The sequence below is a fragment of the Narcine bancroftii genome, chromosome 1, assembly GCF_036971445.1.
Source record: "Narcine bancroftii isolate sNarBan1 chromosome 1, sNarBan1.hap1, whole genome shotgun sequence".
NCBI classification, from domain to species: domain Eukaryota; kingdom Metazoa; phylum Chordata; class Chondrichthyes; order Torpediniformes; family Narcinidae; genus Narcine; species Narcine bancroftii.
In genome coordinates this window covers 333,466,868-333,487,771 of record NC_091469.1, presented here as the reverse complement: position 1 = coordinate 333,487,771, position 20,904 = coordinate 333,466,868, and the positions used below count along the sequence as shown (strand labels likewise).

The 20,904-nt window shown below is 43.1% G+C and overlaps 1 protein-coding gene and 1 long non-coding RNA gene across 4 annotated transcripts in view; one reads left to right on the top strand and one right to left on the bottom strand.

Moving 5' to 3' along the window:
• topbp1 (DNA topoisomerase II binding protein 1) overlaps positions 1-6,679 on the bottom strand; it is a 130,339-nt gene extending 123,660 nt beyond the window's left edge. The window contains exons 1-3 of one of the 3 annotated variants that reach the window (XM_069909114.1): positions 6,428-6,679; positions 2,590-2,688; positions 2,374-2,508 (exon numbers count right to left, since the gene is read on the bottom strand). In XM_069909114.1, the coding sequence (XP_069765215.1) occupies positions 2,374-2,508; positions 2,590-2,679 (225 nt within the window). In that variant the 5' untranslated portion in view covers positions 2,680-2,688; positions 6,428-6,679. The other 2 variants (XM_069909105.1, XM_069909095.1) reach the window with 2 other exon arrangements.
• Positions 6,680-6,690: 11 nt separating this feature from the next.
• On the top strand, positions 6,691-9,863 carry LOC138748634 (uncharacterized). The gene is made up of 2 exons (XR_011348199.1): positions 6,691-6,733; positions 9,356-9,863. It is a non-coding gene; the product is annotated as an uncharacterized lncRNA (long non-coding RNA).
• Positions 9,864-20,904: the final 11,041 nt, after the last annotated feature.

The window sequence follows — 20,904 nt, the reverse complement described above, 5'->3', positions numbered from 1 at the left end:
TGCAACATTCTCAGAACTTGGACCTATCTGTGTTCGTCCATCTTCGCTTTCAACATTAAAACATATTGAGGTTTGTATGATGGCTGTTTAATAACCAAATATTGGGTATTACCCTTAAAAAAATTTTCCAGACATTAAACTCAATGCAAAATTGAAGAGATTTAATTTCTTATTTTGTACAGTCCTCAATCCCATTATAGCATAGCACAGGAAAGAGATAACTTAAACTTCTAAACCTCCATAATGAGATACTTCATCCAATTATGCTTTATGTTGCATAGATCTTTAGCTGCAAAATAATTGATTGTATTTGAGTAGCTAAAAAATATTAGATGATGTCTGTTAACGAGAGAGACACAAGAGACACAGAATCTGGAATCTAGAGCAAAAAATAAAAAAGTTGGAAGAACCCAGTGGATCGGGCAACATCTCTGGCAGGGGGAGAATTGTCAACTTTTTGGGTTGAACCCCTTCACCCTTGATGCACTCTCCAGTTTCATGGGAAACCACTGCAACACAAAGGCTGGTTGATACAACCAGATCTGAGTCACAAAGGAAGTGTTCCCTGAAAAACATATTTCTATTGGTGGAATCTTTCTTTTTCAATATTTTTATTGGAATTTACAAAAATAGTACATACGTAGAAGCCATTCATCAAAGATAATATATAAAAAGGAATATACAGAAAAAAGTTATACAAGAAAAATAAAACTATTATAATAGTTAAACAGAAAAAAGGTAGTAAACACTTAATCAATTATAACATATGGCGACTTGAAAAAGATTTTTAAAAAGTAAATATACTATACTACAAATTCTCCCCCTTTCCCTTCTGAAGATATCCAATAGGTACATATAATTTCACTACCATTAAAGAATTCACAAACTCTGTTGATAGAATCTTATTGGAGTTGGAAGAAATTGCAAAGAATGATCTGTTGGGGTAGAAGATGATAAATAGGGGAACTCTGTTTTTGCTCTATCAATAAAGAGAAGGAGAAAGAGAATAAGTGCAGGAAATAGTCAAAGGTTTTGTTTGCTGTATAAAAGGAGAGACGGAAAACATTACAGGGAAAGCTTTGTGGAAAATCTCATCACTGGAGTAAATGTCAGAGACAGAAGAACTGGGAAAATAGAACCTGTACAGAGGCAAAGTATAGTCAAAATAGCTGTGAGAGTCTGTGGGCTCATAAAATGAATGTCTGTGACCAACTTGAGATGAGAGCGAAAAACAAAATTTTTTCCTGTTTAGCACTTAGCAAACACTAGTTTGTACTATGCCAAGATCAAATACAGTATACTGGTTCGTATCTTGGCGTAGATTTTTCTGGTATGCTGATATTTCCAAAAAGTACCAACATTTTCACATTTAAATCTTGAAATCCACATTCTCATATCCAGACAGTATCTAGTGAGGTCTTAGAATCTCTAGCAAACATTGTTCTCATGCTTTGACTCCATGACACCTTGACATCCTTTGATAGTAGGCAAGACAACATGGAGCAAGCCTTCGTCTTCTGGCAAAACCGGGACTGTAACATAAAATGTGTCTTAATGCAAAGATGTGTACAAACCATTATAATGAACATAATTATTTTTCTAAAAATACAAAAAAAACATGAAAATGCACCAGCATATTCAAGATTTATATCTTGGAATTTATTTATAATGGAGTAATTGAATATTGGTTGTAATATGCCCTGGTAGTAAACAATTGATGATGAGTTAACACTTTAATGAGTTTATCAGATACTCTGATTGGACTGCATTCTGTCCATCTCTGAGCAATTCTTGTCTTGTCCTTATGAACCAGTTGAACTATGCCAAACTTGGGTGGCCCACAGATGGTTTTTGAGAGTCCCCTTTGAGCGAAGAAATAAACCATTGGTGGAATTGTCAGTCAAACAGCAACTGTGGAGGTTTTAGTAAACAGTTCCAGGGCTAAGAATGTAGAGGAAAGTACATAGAGAAATGGCAAAGTTGGATGAAACAGGGGCTGGAAGTGATATGTGCAGCAGAGTGGGGGGGGGGGGGGGGGGGAGGAGAGTGGGGAGTAGGTAGAGACAAAGACTGCAAGGTGATAATTTTGAAGGACAGAATATCTCCATTGCAATTTTAAATTGATGGAGAACAATTCCAACTTTCCCTTTGAATTCATTGATGTTAGGTTATTCAAAAGTGAAGTTGAAAGTACGCACTAATGGAATTATGGGAATTTAATTATTTCCACTTTCCTTAGTGTATCTAGGTACAATACACCATATAAAACTGTAGCAGTGAGTTATTTCATTTAGTTTATGCTTTTGCAGAAAATGAAACAAAAACATCAAAATAAAATCCCATTCTGCAATAGTAAAACATAAAAATAAGCACCTTTTGTAGATGACCATAAGCAGCTCCCTCAAACGGGTCACATATATAAAGTGAACTGTCGTTTACTTTTAAACTAAATATTTCATCTTCATGGACAATCTGCAGAAATTCCTCAGATTGAAATTCTTTAACAGCCTGAAAAGCAAGAAAATACTTCTCAAGTTTGTCTGAATTTAAGACAGTTAATAGTGAAAACTTCAACTTTATTTCACCAACCTTAAAAGCTTTTGTGAAATATTCACTATCTTTCTCCTTTGCTTTTATAAATTTTACAAGGAAAGGTTCTTGGCATGGAGACTTTGGCATTTTCACAATCTAAATTTGGAGACAAAAAAATTCATAAGACAATAAGAAACAGGAGCAGAAGTACGCCACTTAGTCCGTCAAGTCTGCTCTATCATCATGAGCTGATCCATTCTCCCACTCAACCCCACTCCCCTGCCTTCTCTCCATAATCTTTCATACCCTGACTATTCAGATATCTATCAACCTTTGCCTTAAATAGACCCAATGACTTGACCTCCTCAGCCGTACATAGCATCAAATTTCAGAGGTTCACCACTCTTTGGCTAAATAAATTCTTCCTCCACATCTCCATTTCAAATGAGTGTCCTTCAATCCTGAAGTTGCATCGTCTTGTCCTTGATTCCCCTTCCATGGGAAACAACTTTGCTCCATCTACTCTGTCAAGGCCTTTCAACATTCAAAATGCTTCTATGAAGTCTCACCTCATTGTTCTGAACTCCAAAGAGTACAGTCCAAGAACTGTCAATTTAGTCTCTCTCATTACTTGAACCCAGTGGCCTTCTGTAAACTATTAAGCAACATGAGGATGGTGTGATTGGTGTAGTGGTTAGTGCAATGCCTTCACAGCTCCAGCAATCAGGACTAAACCTGGGTTCAAATCCCACACTGCCTGTAAGGAGTTTGTATGTTCTCCCCATATCTGTGTGGGTTTTCTCTGAGGTTTCATCCCATCGCTCAAAATGTACTGGGGGGGGGGGGTGTAGGTTAATGGGGTGTAAATTGGGCAGCATGGATTTGCTCTCCAGCTATCATTTCAAGATAATAAAGCAGTAACAATCCTGTGGTATTATCTTAAAGGAGTGGCAATTGAAATCTCAACCCTGCATCCCCAACTTTTTGTGGGCACTTTCAAATCCATGCTTCACTAATAACTATCTACTACTATCCAAAAAATACTCAACAATTCTTTTCCATCAGATTTTGAGAACACCCATTGAGTGAAAATAATCATCACAACTTTCTTAAATAGGGGAATGGTCTTACCTAGTTCTAGAAACTCTCACGAGGAAACATCCTCTCCAAATCTATCCTGCCAAGGTTCCTCAAGTTCTTATGTTTCTATCATGCACCTCTCATTCTTCTGTTAAAATGCATCTCAGTAAACAGCTCCCATAATAATGGCCATGATCAGATTGTTGAGACCTACAACACTTTATTGGTTCCAAAGTGTCTGGGGGACTCATCCAAAAGTTAAGAAAGTTTCTATAGAAATATAGTGTATTTCAAAGAACCTTCGATTGCTCCACAAAAATCCATCATTCTATGTTCAACTTCTAAGCCTGACAATGCAGTCCCCAAAGAACTGAATTTCCATTGTAATCAGGGCAGCTTCTTAAAAAAATAAATCTTCTTCAACTAAGTAGACAAGCTACGTGAAGAAGATAATTCAACCAAAATTGGACACAATTGTCCAGTTGAGGTTAGACTATTATTTGGAAAAAAATTAGCATGACGCCTCTGCCTTTTTACTTTGCCTCCTTTGGAAAAGCCTAGAAGCACGTTCATCCTAACCACTTTCTCAACACACCCTGCCTCTGACGAAATGTGTGCATCCATAACCCGCCAGACTCCTCCCCTCCTGCACTTCCTTTGATGTAGCGTCCCTCATTACCTCTCCTCAACTTTTCAGAAAAATGCATCACCTCACCTTTCTCTTCACTAATCTTTATCTGCCATGTATTTGCCTATTCTCTTTATATCCTATTTATACACAATAAAGTTGTGTAGCACAAATTCTGGCTAAGTCATTAATATTGATCAGAAGAAAAAGCAATAGCCCCAGCATTGATCCTTGAGGAATGTTACACTTTCCTCCAGTCCAAAGGACAACCATTCATTATGATGCTCTTCTATGCGTTATGAAATTAACTTCATATCCATGTTGTCAATGTCTCTTTTTTACCATGTTTCAACTTTACTACACCTGTTTCATGGCACTTTAATCAGACACATTCTGGAAATTCATACAAAACGACATTGAAAGCCTATCATCTACTCTGTTCCCTCACCAAAAAAAATCCAAAGCAGTTAAATTCATTTTGTCCATGCCAGCTTCCTTTAATTCAACCAATTTGCTCCAGGTAGATCAAGGTTTCAAAAAACTTTCTCAATACTGGTGGTAACATGCTTGGCTGGCAGTTACTAGAAATAGATTTTTTTTTTCTGAAGAAGGGGCCAACATCTGTCGATCTCTTGTCCGCTCACACCATCTTCATATCGAAAGAGCATTGGAAGATTGTGTCCCAACTGCAATTCCTCCTTTTAAATCCAAGGATACATTCCAGCCATTTTTGCTGATTTACCTACTTAAATTCAGTCAACTTTTCCAATGCCTCAGTAATCTCAATTTTTATGTGTATCTGGTGTCTTAACTACCTCATCCTTCAGTGATACATTACAAGCACTCTCTTACCCAATGATACAATCATTGCGTACTTTAATACTGCCCTCAGCACGCATGTGATATGGACTGACCCCACTCCACGCCTTCACTACCTGGTCCTCGCTTTGAGAAGGGCAGTAGTGCAGACATCAAAGTACAATAAGTCAAGGGCCAGAAAGACTAAAGGTGGTTAAAAAAAAAGCTTTCATTTGTTAATCACTTTCAATACTTTTTTATTGAAGTGATGGATTTCCAAGTGTTTGATAAGGACACTGACAGCATGAATATGAAGGGGCTTAAGTAACAGCCAAAAGAAGCACTTGATCAACTTGAGGTTCAACACTCACATATTCCTGGACAGCATTAACATTGATTTTTCTCATTTTAGGAAACCCCACCCCCATCTGATTCTACTGTTTCCATATTTTCTTTATCTACTCCAACTTTTATTCTTCTCTAATATTTTCTTCTCTTGCTGTGCTTCTATCTTTCCGACCTTCTGTGCTACATCACCTCTGGGCCCTTTCCCAACTTTCTTTCCTGCTTTATATATGTAATTTGACCTATCTTAATCTTGATAAAGTTCCTACCCTAAACGTTGACTGATCACTTCTACCTATGCAGCTCAGTTCCTCCAGCACCTGCGGCTTTGGCATTTCCTCATCATAGTGAAGGAGTGTGTGTATAGTAGCATCCTCAGAAATCACTTTTCTTCCTGATCAATATTTTACGACCTGTCAGTGAAACACAAAAGTCTGCAGGCACCATGGGTGAAGTAATGCTGGAGAAACTCAGCAGGTCAAACAGTGTACTTTATAGAGCAAAGTAAAGGGCTCAAGCCTGAAACGTTGGTTATGTATCTTTATCCTTGCTGTCTAAAATACACTTTCTGGCCTACTGAGCTCTTCCATCACCTGCAGCTTTTGCGCTTCTTCATCGCAGTGAATGCTTGTTTTATGGGCTGGAGGACGGTGCATAGTAACATCCTCAGGGATCAGGGTTGGGGAGGCTGCTCGAATTGAAGGTGTAAGCCAGACTTCCTAAACTTGCAATTACACAGAACAGCTGGATTGTGACAGTCAGTAGGATATAAAGAGAGGAATGAGTAAATTCATGGCAGAATTTAAAAAAAAAGTGGCTATAAATTGTGCACAGAGAGGGTTGGTGAAGAATAAACGGTGGAGGGGCCCGATGCGCGGAGACGGTCAGTACCGAGTCCAGGACAGAGCGCTGCCGCTGCCCGGACGCCCCAGGGCAGGAGTGGAGACCGGCCTCTCTCCCCAGGCCTCGGTACCGTCCGAACTCGGCCCCATGTTCCCCGAAACAAACCGCCTCAGGACGCGCCAGACCCGGGAATCGCCTCACCTCGGTTCACCGTCGGTCCCGCCACGGCGAGGCCCCGGTCGCCCAGGAAACTGAGGCCGCCCGAAGTCGCCTGAAGCCAACCTGACGGAGGCCAAACGTTTCCGACCGTCTCTTCACAAAGCCCGCGATTGTTTTTTTATTTATCTGAAGGAGTGAATTACATCAAGATTCCCACCTGGTTTCAGGAGAGATTTCAGGCAACGTCTGATATACAAATTTGGATGGGCCTAAAGGGAAACGCCGCGTAATTCAAACCGAGGGGATCACGTGACTGATGGGACGGGTTGAGACGTTGTCAGCGTGTCGGTAAGTGATGCAGATGTGGGCACAGCTGGGCAGGAGGGGGAGATGGTGCAGGTATGGGCACAGCTGGGCAGGAGGGGGAGATGGTGCAGGTGTGGGCACAGCTGGGCGGGAGGGGGAGATGGTGCAGGTGTGGGCACAGCTGGGCTGGAGGGGGAGATGGTGCAGGTGTGGGCACAGCTGGGCAGGAGGGGGAGATGGTGCAGGTGTGGGCACAGCTGGGCGGGAGGGGGAGATGGTGCAGGTGTGGGCACAGCTGGGCTGGAGGGGGAGATGGTGCAGGTGTGGGCACAGCTGGGCAGGAGGGGGAGATGGTGCAGGTGTGGGCACAGCTGGGCAGGAGGGGGAGATGGTGCAGGTGTGGGCACAGCTGGGCGGGAGGGGGAGATGGTGCAGGTGTGGGCACAGCTGGGCAGGAGGGGGAGATAGTGCAGGTGTGGGCACAGCTGTACAGGAGGGAGAAATTGTGCAGATATGAAAACAGTAGGGCAGAAGAGGATGGTGCAGATGTGGTCACAGCTGAACAGGAGAGGATGGCACAGATATGGGCACAGCAGGGCAGGTTGAAATGGTGCAGATGTGGACAGCGGGGCAGGAGGGTATGGTGCAGATATAGACAGCAGGGCAGGAGGGTATGGTGCAGATGTGGACAGCAGGGCAGGAGGGTATGGTGCAGATGTGGGCACAGCAGGGCAGGAGGGCATGGCACAGATGTGGGCACAGCTGTACAGGAGGGGCATTTTGCAGATATGGGTACAGCTGTACAGGAGGTAGATTCTGCAGATATGGGCACAGCATAGCAGGGGAAATGATGCAGACATGGGAACAGTAGGGCAGGTTGAAATCGTGCATATGTGGACACAGCTGGGCAGGAGGGGGTAGTGGTGCAGATGTGGGGACAGCTGTGCAGGAGTGAGAAGTGGTGCATATGTAGGCACAGCTGGACAGGAGGGGGATGATGCAGATGTGGGCACAACTGGGCAGGAGGGGGAGGTACAGAAGTGGGAACAGCTGTACAGGAGGGGGAAGTGGTGCAAATATGGGCACAGCTGTACAGGAGGGGGATGGTGCAGATGTGGGAACAGCTGGGCAGAATGGGTGGTGTAGATGTAGGCACAGCTGGGAAGGAGGGGGAGATGGTGCAGATCTGAGCACAGCTAGGCAAGAGGGGGAGATGGTGCAGATGTGGGCACAGCTGGGCAGGAGGGGAAATGGTGCAGATGTTGGCACAGCTGTACAGGAGGAAGGAAATGGTGCAGATGTGGGCGCAGCTGGGCAGGGGAAATAGTGCAGATGTGGGCACAGCTGTACAGGAGGGAGGAAATGGTGCAGATGTGGGCACAGCTGGGCAGGAGGGGAAATGGTGCAGATGTGGGCACAGCTGTACAGGAGGGAGAAATTGTGCAGATATGAGAACAGTAGGGCAGAAGAGGATGGTGCAGATGTGGTCACAGCTGAACAGGAGAGGATGGCACAGATATGGGCACAGCAGGGCAGGTTGAAATGGTGCAGATGTGGACAGCGGGGCAGGAGGGTATGGTGCAGATGTAGACAGCAGGGCAGGAGGGTATGGTGCAGATGTGGACAGCAGGACAGGAGGGTATGGTGCAGATGTGGGCACAGCAGGGCAGGAGGGCATGGCGCAGATGTGGGCACAGCTGTACAGGAAGGGCATTTTGCAGATATGGGCACAGCTGTACAGGAGGTGGATTCTGCAGATATGGGCACAGCACAGCAGGGGAAATGGTGCAGATATGGGAACAGTAGGGCAGGTTGAAATCGTGCAGATGTGGACAGCAGGACAGGAGGGTATGGTGCAGATGTGGGCACAGCAGGGCAGGAGGGTATGGTGCAGATGTGGACACAGCTGGGCAGGAGGGGGTAGTAGTGCAGATGTGGGGACAGCTGTGCAGGAGTGAGAAGTGGTGCATATGTAGGCACAGCTGGACAGGAGGGGGATGATGCAGATCTGGGCACAACTGGGCAGGAGGGGGAGGTACAGAAGTGGGAACAGCTGTACAGGAGGGGGAAGTGGTGCAAATATGGGCAAGGCTGTACAGGAGGGGGATGGTGCAGATGTGGGAACAGCTGGGCAGAAGGGGTGGTGTAGATGTAGGCACAGCTGGGAAGGAGGGAGAGGTGGTGCAGATGTAGGTACTGCTGGGCAGAAGGGGGAAGTGGTGCAATTGTGAAAACAGATGGCGGGGGGAGTGGTCCAGGTGTGGGAACACCTGAGCAGGAGGGGCAAGTGGTACAGCTGTGGGCACAGCAGGGCAGGAGGCAGTGGTGCAGCTGTAGGCACAGCGGGGCAGGAGGCAGTGGTGCAGCTGTAGGCACAGCGGGGCAGGAGGCAGTGGTGCAGATGTGGGCACAGCTGGACAGGAGGGTGAAATGGGTCCAGCTATGGACAGCTGGGCAGGAGTTATGAGCACAATGGAGAAAAGGGTGTGCCAAGTTCATCTGTTGAATTTGATGCAATAATGCAAATTTTAGTTATAGGAGTCACTATCTCGGAGGATCTCTCCTCGACCCAATACACTAATGGCATTGTGAGGAAAGCCTTTGCTTTCTCAGGATTTTGCAGAGGTTTGGAATTACATTGCAAATCCTGGTGAATTTTTACAGATGTGTGGTGGAAAGTGTGCTGACAGGCTGCATCATGGTCTCGTATGCGGACACCAATAGCCCTGATCGTAAAGCCCTGAAGAAGGTAGTTGAAACAGCCCAGGTCATCACAAGCAAAACCTTCCCCACCATCAAGAACATCTATAGGGAATGTTGCCATCAGAGAGCAGCAGCAATCACCAAGTATCCACACCACCCAGCACATGCTCTGTTCTCACTGCTGCCATCATAAAGAGGTCTAGGTGCCACAAGACTCACACCACCAGGATCAGGAACAGCTACTACCCCTCCACCATCAGACTCCTCAACAACAAACTCAATTGGATTAATTTAAAGACCACTTTATTTTTTATTTTTCTCTTTCTATTGCACAGTTTACAGTTCTTTTATTTGTTTACATATTTATGTTGATTGCAGTTTTTTTCCCCTTTGGTCCATAGGAAAAAGAATCACGGTTGTAAGTGATGTCATGTATGTACTCTGACAATAAATCTGAAATCACAACCGACCCATTTTGTGCTACAACCCCTTCTTATCACAACAATGAATAAAAAACAGGTTTTATCCCATTCCTTTTTGAATTGTTCATTTTTCAAGATAAAGCATCAGTCACAAAGGCTGAAAAGCTTCTCTCCCAGAGGTTTTTGAGAGATATTGGGGATCTGGTTCAGAAGAGAGAGGTGTACAGTAGGTATAGGCAACATGGAGAAAATAAGGAACTTGAGGAGTATACAAAATACAAGAATAACCTCAGGATTGAAAGAAATGCCTAGAAGACAACATCAGGTTGCTTTGGCAAACAATGTGAAGGAAAATCCTAAGGGTTTCTATAGGTATATTAAGAGCAAAAGGCTAGTAATGGACAAAATTGGTCCCTTTGAAGATCAGAGTGGTCAGCTATGTATGGAACCAAAAGAGATGGGGGGAGATCTTATGTTTTTTTCTCATCAGTTTTCACTCGAAACTGGCACAGAGTTGTGGAGAGTAAGGAAATCAAGCAGCGATGTCATGAAGCTTGTACAGATTAAAAAGAAGAAATTGCTTTTGTTTAAATCCCCAAGACCTGACAAGATATTCCCTCAGATGTTGAGGGAGGCCTGTGTAGAAATTGCAAGGCCTCTGGCAGAAATATTTAAAATGACCTGAGCCACAGGTGTTGTGCCAGAGAATTGGAAAGTAGTTCATATTCCTTTTTTTTTAAAATAAAAAAGGCTCCAAAGTTACCCTGGAAGTTATAGGCCATTGAACCTAATGTCAGTAGTAGGTTAATTATTGGAAGGTGTTCTAAGAAATCAAATATACAATTATGTGGATAGCCAAAAACTGATTAAGAATAGTCAACATGGCTTTTTGCATAGTATGTCATGTTTAACCAATTTTATAGTTTTTTTAAGGGAGTTACCAGGAAAATTGATGAAGGAAAGGCTGTGGATATTGTCTAAGGTACTTTAGTAAGCCTTTGACAAGGTCATACATGGGAGGTTAGTCAGGAAGGTTCAGACATTAGGTATTCATTATGAAGTAGTGAACTGGATTCGACAATAGCTGGATGGGAGAAGCCCATGGTGAATGATTGCTTCCCAGACTGGAGGCCTGTAACTAGTGGTGTGCCTCCAGGGATCAATGCTGGAAACATTGTCATCTACAGTATGTCAATGATCTGGATGATAATGTAGTAAATTGGAACAGCAGGTTTGCAGATGACATTAAGATTGGAGATGTTGTGAACAGTAAAGGTTTTCAAAGCTTGCAGAGGGATCTGGACCAGCTAGAAAAATGGGCTGAAAAATGCAGATGGAGTTTAATGCAGACAAGTGTGAAGTATTATATTTTAGAAGGACAAACCAAAAACTTCATACACAGTAAATGGTAGGGTTCTGAGGAGGGCGGTAGAACAGACAGATCTAGGGATACAGATACATAATTCCCTGAAAGTGGCATCGCAGGTGAATAGGGTTGGAAAGAGAGCTTTATGGCCTTCATAAATCAGTATCTCGTATATGAGTTCAGACATTATAGTAAAGTTGGGTAAGACATTGGTGAGGCCAAATTAGGAGGATTGTGTGGAGTTTTGGTCACCTAACTACAGGAAACATAAAAGATAGAAAAAGTGCAGAGACAATTTACTAGTATGTTGCCCGGATCGCAAGGACTGAGTTACATGCAAAGATTAAACAGGTTAGGACTTTTTTTCTTCTTGGAGCATAGAAGAATGAGGAGAGATTGGATAGAGGTATTTAAAATTATTAGGGGGATAGACAGAGTAAATGTAGATAGACTTTTCCACTGAGGGTAGATGAAGGTACAAACCAGAGGACATGGGTTAAGAGTGAAAGGGTAAAAGATTAGGGGGAACTTCTTCACTCAAAGAGTGGTGGGGGTGTTGAATGAGCTGCCAGCTGAAATGATAAATGTGGGCTCATTTTTAACTTTTAAAACAGAGCAAAAATGGTTCAGTACAGTACAGACTAGAAGAGCCGAAGGGGGGTGCTTGTGTGCTGTGGTTCTATCACATCCATGGATCCTGTCATCTCCTCAGAAACCACCGCCTCCTAAAATGAATCTTCCCAATCATTTTCAGAAATTAACCTCTCACCCATCCAGCCTTGGACATGGTATTTTCATCAAGAAATACAATATTATTAATGTGGTTATAATTATTGTAATGAATGTGTTCTTTTCTCTTTTTTCTATCTGTAGGGATTAGGGTTGGTGGGAGGTGAGGGGGGTGAAAATTGAAAACTATTTAGTATATTTTCTAATGTTAAAGCAAGTTAATTTGTAATGTATGTTGATACTAATAAATAAAATTTTCAAAAAACCCATCTCCTCCTGAGCCCGTTCCCTCTTTAGCTGAATAGCCTCCTTTCCTGTCCAGCAGTGAACCAGAGTTTGGGGATCCAAATCACCCTCCATTTCCAAACTCCTGAAATGTTAGAAAGATCCTGTGGCCACCAGCACACCCTCATAAATCTGATCTGTCCACTGCAGTGGTGGGGTTTTCCCAGTGGCCACCCATTTCAATTCCCATGCTGGCATGTCTGTCCATGGTCTCATGCATTGACAGACTAAAGCCACCCGCAGATTAGAAAAACAATATTCCAACCAGATTGTATTGATAGCTGCTTCTCCAGTTACGATTGGCTCCCCTTACACATTTCTTTCACCTTTCCCAGAGCGCGCTACCTTACCCATAGCTCTATCTTTCCCTTTGCTCTATCTTTCCCTTTGCTTTCCTCCAGCACTTCCTTCACTTCTCACCTTTCCTGTCCAATTATGGCCTTTTTTCCTGTTGGCCTGTGCTCCTCCCCTTGCCTTTCTATTCATATGCCTACCTGCTATTTGCTCATACCTTGAAGAATGGCTCCAATCTGAATGTTGGTTATATATCTTTACCTGCTAAGTTCCTCCATTAGCTTTGTATTTTTACTCATGAATCCAATACTTGGTTCTCAGAAGCTGGTCACCAACATGCCAAATCCCATGCTGGAGCCTTGTTTATTACTGTGACTACCCATTCTGTAGAATCCTTTCCAAGGAACCCCCCTCTCAGCGATTGGGGGCAGGGGAGAAAGGTGAGGAACGTGTCATCACACATCACTAGATTTAAGGATGGGTTCTTTCCTACTATTATCATATTCCTGAATGAACCTCACATTACTAAAATAATGTTGCCTTTGCTCGGTTTGATCTGAACTCTCTTGGTAAATCTGTACTTCTGTACTGTATTTTTACTGCTGTACTATGAATGGGTTGAGTAGCTGGACTTGCAAAATACATTTTCTCATTGTACCTCTGATACAAACCAAGTTAAAAATGTAAATCTTGAGCTGTCCAAATCAAAGTACCATTGAATTGTGCCCAAGATGCATGTTTTTAAACTTCATTTGTCATTCCTTTATCATGAATGCAAACCTACACTCCTGTGACATTCCAGCCCTCATCCTGTACCATTTCCTGCCAATGTCCTAAACCACAGCCCCATTATCTTCTACATTAGTTGCCCATAATTCATTCCTCAATTCACTTGGTCTACCTTCAGTAACTTTCCCCCTTTTCAATATCTCCATTTTGGAAAACAAACTATCCATCTTCTATAACCCCACAAACTCCCATTTACCTTGACCACACCTTTACCCACTCCATCTCCTGTGAGGAATAATTCTTTTTCTCAATTTCTTCATCACTGCCACATCTACTCCCAGCATGAATTTTTCCATTCCGGGACAATGGAGATGTCCTCCTCCTTCAGGAGATGTGACTTTCCCTTTATAGCCATTAACTCAGCTCTTACCCACATTTCCTCTATTCCCCACACAGATGCAACAAAAACAGGGCTACCCTCCTCCTCACCTAACACTCCACCTAGCTCCACATCCAATATATCATTCTATGCCACCTACAACATGATCACACCACCAGACACATCTTCTCCCCTCCTAGCTTCCAGACCTTTCACCTCAACTCCCTTGCCACCAATCATCTCCTTGGTACCTACCCCTTTGACAACAAGCTTTATTCCTACAATCTTATCTTTCACCATTTGGGGATCTAAACAGTCCTTCCAAGTGCATCTTGGGATCTGCAGGGGTCATTTACTACATCCAGTGGTCTCAATACAGCCTCCTCTACATCGGGGAGACTAAATGCAGACAGGGAGGTCATTCCATTCAGCAGCTCTGCCTGTAGCCCACAACTTCCATTCCCCACCCCATCGCCATGTCTGTCCATGGCCAGGATGAGGCCACTCATAAATTGGAGGAACAGTTAGTATAGCCATTAGCACAACAACACTATTACAGCACCAGCAACTTAGGTTCGTATCCAGCACTGTCTGTAAGGAGTTTGTATGTTCTCCCTTGTCTACGTGGGTTTCCTGAAGGCCATTCAGTTTGCTCTCACCCTTCAAAATGGGGGTTGTAGGTTAAATTGGGGTATTTGAGCAGCATAAGCTGATGGGCCAGAATGGCCCGCAACTGTGCTATATGCCCAAACTTAAAATAAATTTAAATTTAAAAAGACCTTATACTTCCGGTTCAGGTTTGATATGGAGTAGACACCTCTATGATTACCTTCAGTATACTTTTAAAAAACATCACTGTCAGGAAGTTATGTCATTAGTGATATCAAGGTACAAACCAGAGGACATGGGTTAAGAGTGAAAGGGTAAAAGGTTAGGGGAAACTTCTTCACTCAGAGTGGTGGGGGTGTTGAATGAGCTGCCAGCTGAAGTGATAAATGTGGGCTCATTTTTAACTTTTAAAACAGCAAAAATGGTTCAGTACAGTACAGACTAGAAGGGCCGAAGGGGGATGCTTGCGTGCTATGGTTCTATCACTCCATGGATCCTGTTAAAAAAAAAAAAAACCTGTGTTTGATGCAGGTCAATATCCCGCATTTTCCACAGCACATTTTGGGAGCTAGTTCACTTGCTGGTAAGTGTGTCACCACATGACACCCCTCCCCCCCATCCCAGAACTGGCAATCCTGCTGTGGACCCCCAAAGTCTGTATATTATTTGGGCAGCCTTCCTCTTCACCAATGCGCCTGAACTACAACTGGTCCATCCAGATCCAGATGGGCAGGTTTGAGGCAGTCAATTGCAAAAGCTTCCCCTTTACTTCCTATGTCCAAAATGTAAGTCAAACCATTGCATCTTAGTACTTCAAAGGGACCCTCATACAGATGCTGGAATGGTGCTCGGTGTGCTCCTTTCTGCACAGAAACATACTTGCAGTCCTTCAAGTTCTGGGATATTTAGGACCTGGCCTGACCATGTTGAGATGTCGGTATGGGGACTAAAGAACCAAGCTTCTCATGGAGCTTGCTTAGGACTGCTGCAGGTATCTCCTCCCATCCTCGTATGATAAAAATTCTCCTGGAACCATCAGGGATGCAGTATAGACCAGTTCTGCCTCATCTGCCATGGCAATTCATTAACCCAGTTAGGACCCTGCAGATGCACCATAAAGGCCGATTTCAAATGCCTGTGGAGCCTTTCTATTGGTCCGTTGGACTGTAGGTGGTATGCAGTTGCGTGGTGCAACTTGGTTCCAAACAGGTTAGCCATTGCTGACCACAGGCTTGACATGATATGTGTTGGCAGACTGATATGTGCTATCCAGGCAGAAATGAGGGCCCTGGCACAGGTGTTGGTAGTCATGTCTGCCAGTGGATCTGCATCCAACCAACACGTGGCCCAATTCACAACAGTGAGAAGAAAATGGGAACCACATGACACCAGCATGGGACCTACAATGTCCATGTGTACATGGTCAAACCTCAGATACGGTGATTCAAAAGATTGTACTGAGACTTTCGTGTGTGGCTGGACTTTGGCTGTCTGGCAATGAGTACACATCTTAACCCAGTTACTTACCTGTTTTCGAAGGCCATGCCACACAAATCCATTGACTACCATCTGGACAGTCATTCTGATCAATGGATGTACCAACCCATGTACTATGTCAAATACCTTCCGCCTCCAGGCCACCGGAAGTGATTAGGCGAGGATGACCTGTAGATATGTAACACAGGAGTTTGAGCTCACCCAGGCCTACTGGAATTTCTTCCAGCTGCAGGTTCAAGACTTCTGTTCCGTAACATGGAATTTATTTGTCTGCCTGTTGCGCTTTCACAAGTGCAGCGTAGTCCACCCCTTGGGCTAAGGTCTGCATGGATTGTATGGCCAGGAAAGTCAACGTATCTGCCACTATGTTGGCCTTTCCTGAGATATGTTCGATGGCCATCATGAACTCAGAGATAAGATAAATGTCTCTGTTGATGAGCCGACCACGGATCTGATACCTTAATGAAGGCAAATGTAAGTGGCCTGTGGTCTGTAAAAGGCGTGAAATGCCTGCCTTCTAGAAAGTACCTGAAATGCCTGATAGCTAGTACAGTGCCGACAATTCTCGATCAAAAGCACTGTACTATTTTCTGGTGGTCTTGGATGCTTGCTAAAGAAAGCCAACAGTTTCCAATGCCCATCGTTGTACTGTTTAAGCACACCTCCTCCTGCCATACTGGATGCATCCAATGACAGGGCTGTAGGGACATTCGTTCTTGGGTGGACCAGCAATGCAGCATTACCCAGTGCTTCCTTGGTGTTCTCAAATGCTGCTGACAATTTTTCATCTCAAGTGACTTCCTTGCCTTGCCTGACAACAGGGCAAAGAGGGAGCGCATGATGCGAGCTGCTGATGGTAGAAACCAGCGATAAAAGTTCATCATTCCAATGAACTCCTGGAGGCCTTTAACTGTGCTGAACTCAGCGAATGCCTGGATTGCCTCAACCTTTGCCAGGAGTGGGTTTGCTCCATGTTTGTTGATTCTATGGCCCAGAAAGTCAATGGTTGCTAACCCGAATTGACACCTGGCCAGGTCAATGGTCAGCCCAAACTCATTCACATTAGTGAAAAGCTTGTACAGGTGGGACAGATGTTCCTGATGACTACTAGCTAGCAATAAGTATGTCGTCTATGTATATGAAGGCAAAGACAAGATTGCATCCCACTTTGTCCATTAAATGTTGGAAAGTCTGCATGGCAGTCTTGAGCCCAAAAGGCATCCTTCTGAATTAAAAAGGCCAAAGGGTGTAATAATAGCCATTTTTGGAATGTCATCTGGGTGGACCGGGATCTGATGATAACCCCGCAGGTGTACCTTGGAAAAGATGCAGGCATCCTGCAAGTTGGATGTGAAGTCCTGTAAATGCGGTACTGGATAGTGATCCAGTGCAGTAACTTCATTTAACCTGCAGTAATCACCACAGGGTCTCCATCCACCTGCAGCTTTGGGTACCATGTGGAGCAGGGTGGTCCAGGAGTTATTGGACTGTTGCACAATACCCATGCCCTGCATCCTTTCAAACTACTCTGGGCAGATGAAGTTTATCTGGAGGGAGTCTGTGAGGTCAGGCATGCAGCGATGGCCCTTTACTTGGTAATGTGGTGCTGCACCCCATGTTTCAGGATCACTGAGGTTAATTGCGGCATAATTGTTGAGGGGAATTCCGCCAACAACCTGGAAAAATCATTCTCCGAAAGAGTAACAGAATCTAAATGCTGCAGCTTGGCCTCACCTAGGGCAAAGGTCTGGAAAGTGTTGTTGTGAAAGAGCCTTCATCCCTCTATATCAACCAGAGGCCACACGCTCTGAGAAAATCTGCTCCCAGTAGCAGTTGTGCGACCACAGCCAATGTGAATGTCCACGTGAACTTAGTATTGCCGAACTGAAGCGGGATCCTGCACATGCCAAATGTCTGGTTAGTTCTGCAGTTTGGAACTTTCATTGATGGTCCAGGTTTTCTGTTATGTGTGTCATGCCCCGAAGGGGAAGTACACTTAGTTCAGCTCCTGTATACGCCAAGAAACATTCCAGACATAAAAGCTGTCTCGATGGCCAATCATTGCAGCCATTAATGATGGCTGGTTCCAGCAATTTTCACTGAAACGAATAGGAAGGTCGGCAGCCGTGAGCTTCAGTGCCCTATCGTTGATGGTCGAAGCACCAATTGGTGCTATCTTCATCCCATTGTCTCCTGGCCCGACTGAGTCTGACAACAGATTTTAATGGCCCCGCTGCCGATCTAATGTTGTAGTTGCAAGGACCTGCTATGAATGGGATCTGGTGATCTGGCCTACGAAAATCACATTTTCTTGCTTAGCCCACCATAGAATGTCACTATGGGCCTCGACACTCCATTTGTCTCTGAAATCCTCATCGGCCAGTAGCACGTTGATATCTTCTGGCAACTGCTCCAAGAAAGCCTGCTTGAACATGAGGCAGGGCCTACACCCTTCTGCCAGTGGCAGCATTTCATTTTTCCATCCAAATAAAGTAAATAGGCCACACACAAACGCCATGAGAGTCCAAAGACACGGATGAGCAGACCCTTAAGCACCATATACTTTCCCTCCTCTAGCAACTGCTGCAGAAAATCAGAAACTCGATATGCCATCTCTTGATCCAAGCCACTTTGTACTTCTGCTTTGTTAAACCATATACGTGGATGTGAAGTCCAAAACATTGACAGTTTCAGAGCCATGGCATGCATCAAAGAAAAAAATTTGCATGTTGAGGTCCAAATATCATTTGGACTGTTGGGGTCACCAACGTAGCGAAGTATTCCATACTGAGCTACTATAGACATTAGTGTACTTGTTGTGGAATTGCTGTACACAGTCGAGTTGACGTATATGCAGGGAAGTCTATATACACACTGTAGAGTCTAGTGCAAGATTAACACCTCCAGGCTTGCATGCTGGGCTTATATGCATCACCACTTCTGTCACATGGACAGAAAGTGATATCAGTGATGTCATCAGCTCAGATAAAAAAACCCGTGTTAGATGCAGGTCAATTTTCCACAGCACATCTGCCATTTTGGGAGCCGGTTCACTTGCTGGTAAGTGGGTCGCCACACTGATCCATAAACATCTACTTGTAAAACTCTCACAAATACTCTCCCATTAGTCTTGGGAAAGCCAAATGGAGACATGAAGTCTCCTCCTGCATGGCATTTGAGATGCTTGTTGGTGAAATGTGATCCAACAACTAAACCTCACAATCTTACCCTTTTTAAGATATATTTTAATAATTTTATTAACCCATTCTGCAACATTTCTTTAATTTTGAAAGTAAAGACACAACCAAATGTTCCTCCTAGATCGATCTCCTTAGCCAATAGGATGGAAAACACTTTACCATCAGTTATTTCTGAAGATCAGATGGGGTTTATCAAGAACTGATATTCCTATTTTAATGTATGTCACATAATGAATATTATGTATTTGCCCTCAGGGTAAACCCCTGAGCATATTCTTTCACTGGATGCAGAAAAAGCTTTTGATCGAATAGAATGGGCATATCTGTTTACAATCATTGAAAATTTTATCTTTGGTTCTGATTTTATTACATGGGTTAAATTATTGTTCTCACAGCCATCTGCCACAATTCTTACTAATTTACAATGATCTCGACCTTTCAATCTGCAATGTGGCACTTGTCAAGGATACCTGTTAAATCCTTTATTATTTGATGTGGCAATTGAACCATTGGCAATTGCATTTCATGAGTGCAAAGACATCTTGGGGATATGGAGGAAAGGGATAGAACAGAGGTTCTCAAACTTTTTCTTTCCACACACACACACACTAAGTATTCCCTATGCCATCAGTGTTCTGTGATTAGTAAGGGATTGCTAAGGTGGTATTTGGGTGGAAAGAAAAAAAAGTTTGAAAACTACTGTTTTATTTGTTATGTGCACGGTTTCATAATTCCAAAGGAAATAGGCCAATGACAATTTTTCTCAAGCAAAATAGTTCAGTAACAATTGGGTCTAGAGTCTAGAGCAGTGATTCTCAACCTTCCCTTCCCACTCACCTACCACCTTAAGCAATCCCTCACTAATCACAGAGCATTGATGACATAGAGATTACTTAAAGTGGTGAGTGGGAAGGGAAGGTTGAGAAGCACTGGGATAGAACACAAGGTCTCCCTTATACAAATCCAGTCACTTCTCTCCCTATATGATGTCATTACTTTCAAAATTCAGTCAATTTTCAGGATATAAATTGAATGCTCATAAAAGTGAAGTTCTTCCATTAAATTCTCCTGCGGCAAGGAATGATTATTCTCCTTTTAAGATTTTTAAAAATTAATTTACCTATCTTGGTATTACAATTACAAAGAATCAAACATCTTTTTAAGGAGAATTATCTTGCTATGCTTAAACAAGTGAAGCATTCCCTGATCCAAAGGTCACCTTTGTCTACAACTCTAGTTGGCGTTATAAATTCTATTAAATGAATATTTTGCCTAATTTTTTTATATCTTTTTCAATCTGTTCCAATTTTTGTTCCTAAATAATTTTTGACTTACTTGATTTGAAGGGTAAGCATCCTTACCTTAATAAAGTTCTTCTACTGAGATCTAGGTAAGATGGTGGTATGGCTCTGCCAAATTTTAGATTTTACTATTGGGTAGTCAATATATGAAGTATTATGTTTTGGTCCTTTTCTAATAAATCATTCTGACTGCTCATCAAGGGTATCAATGGAGCTGAATTACCCCCCCCCCCCCAAATGTTTTTCTAATTTAGTGCTTCTTGGCTCTTCACTTCCATTTTCAACTGTTAATAAGAATATTCTATGAGAATTTCAGCACAATTTAGAAAACATTTTGCATTCATAATTTCTCTCTTTCAAGCCCTATTGTATCCAATCATTTTTTTCATTCTTTACATGATGCTATTTTTCAAAGATGGTTCAGAGTTTTAAGGATCTGTTAATTGATGGATATTTTTGCATCATTTGAGCAGCTTTCTGGTAAATTTAACCTGCACAATTTCAATTTTTTTTAGATATTTGCAAGTCTGGCATTTTCTTGAATCATAATTATCTGATTTTCCTAGAGAGTTTGAATCTAATTTTGTAGACAAGTTTTTAAGTTTAATGCCTTCTTGTAAAGGCTTAATATCTATTATTTTTGAGAAATTGTTATGTTTAAATCAGACTTCCTAGAGAAAAAAATTTTAAAATGCTCAG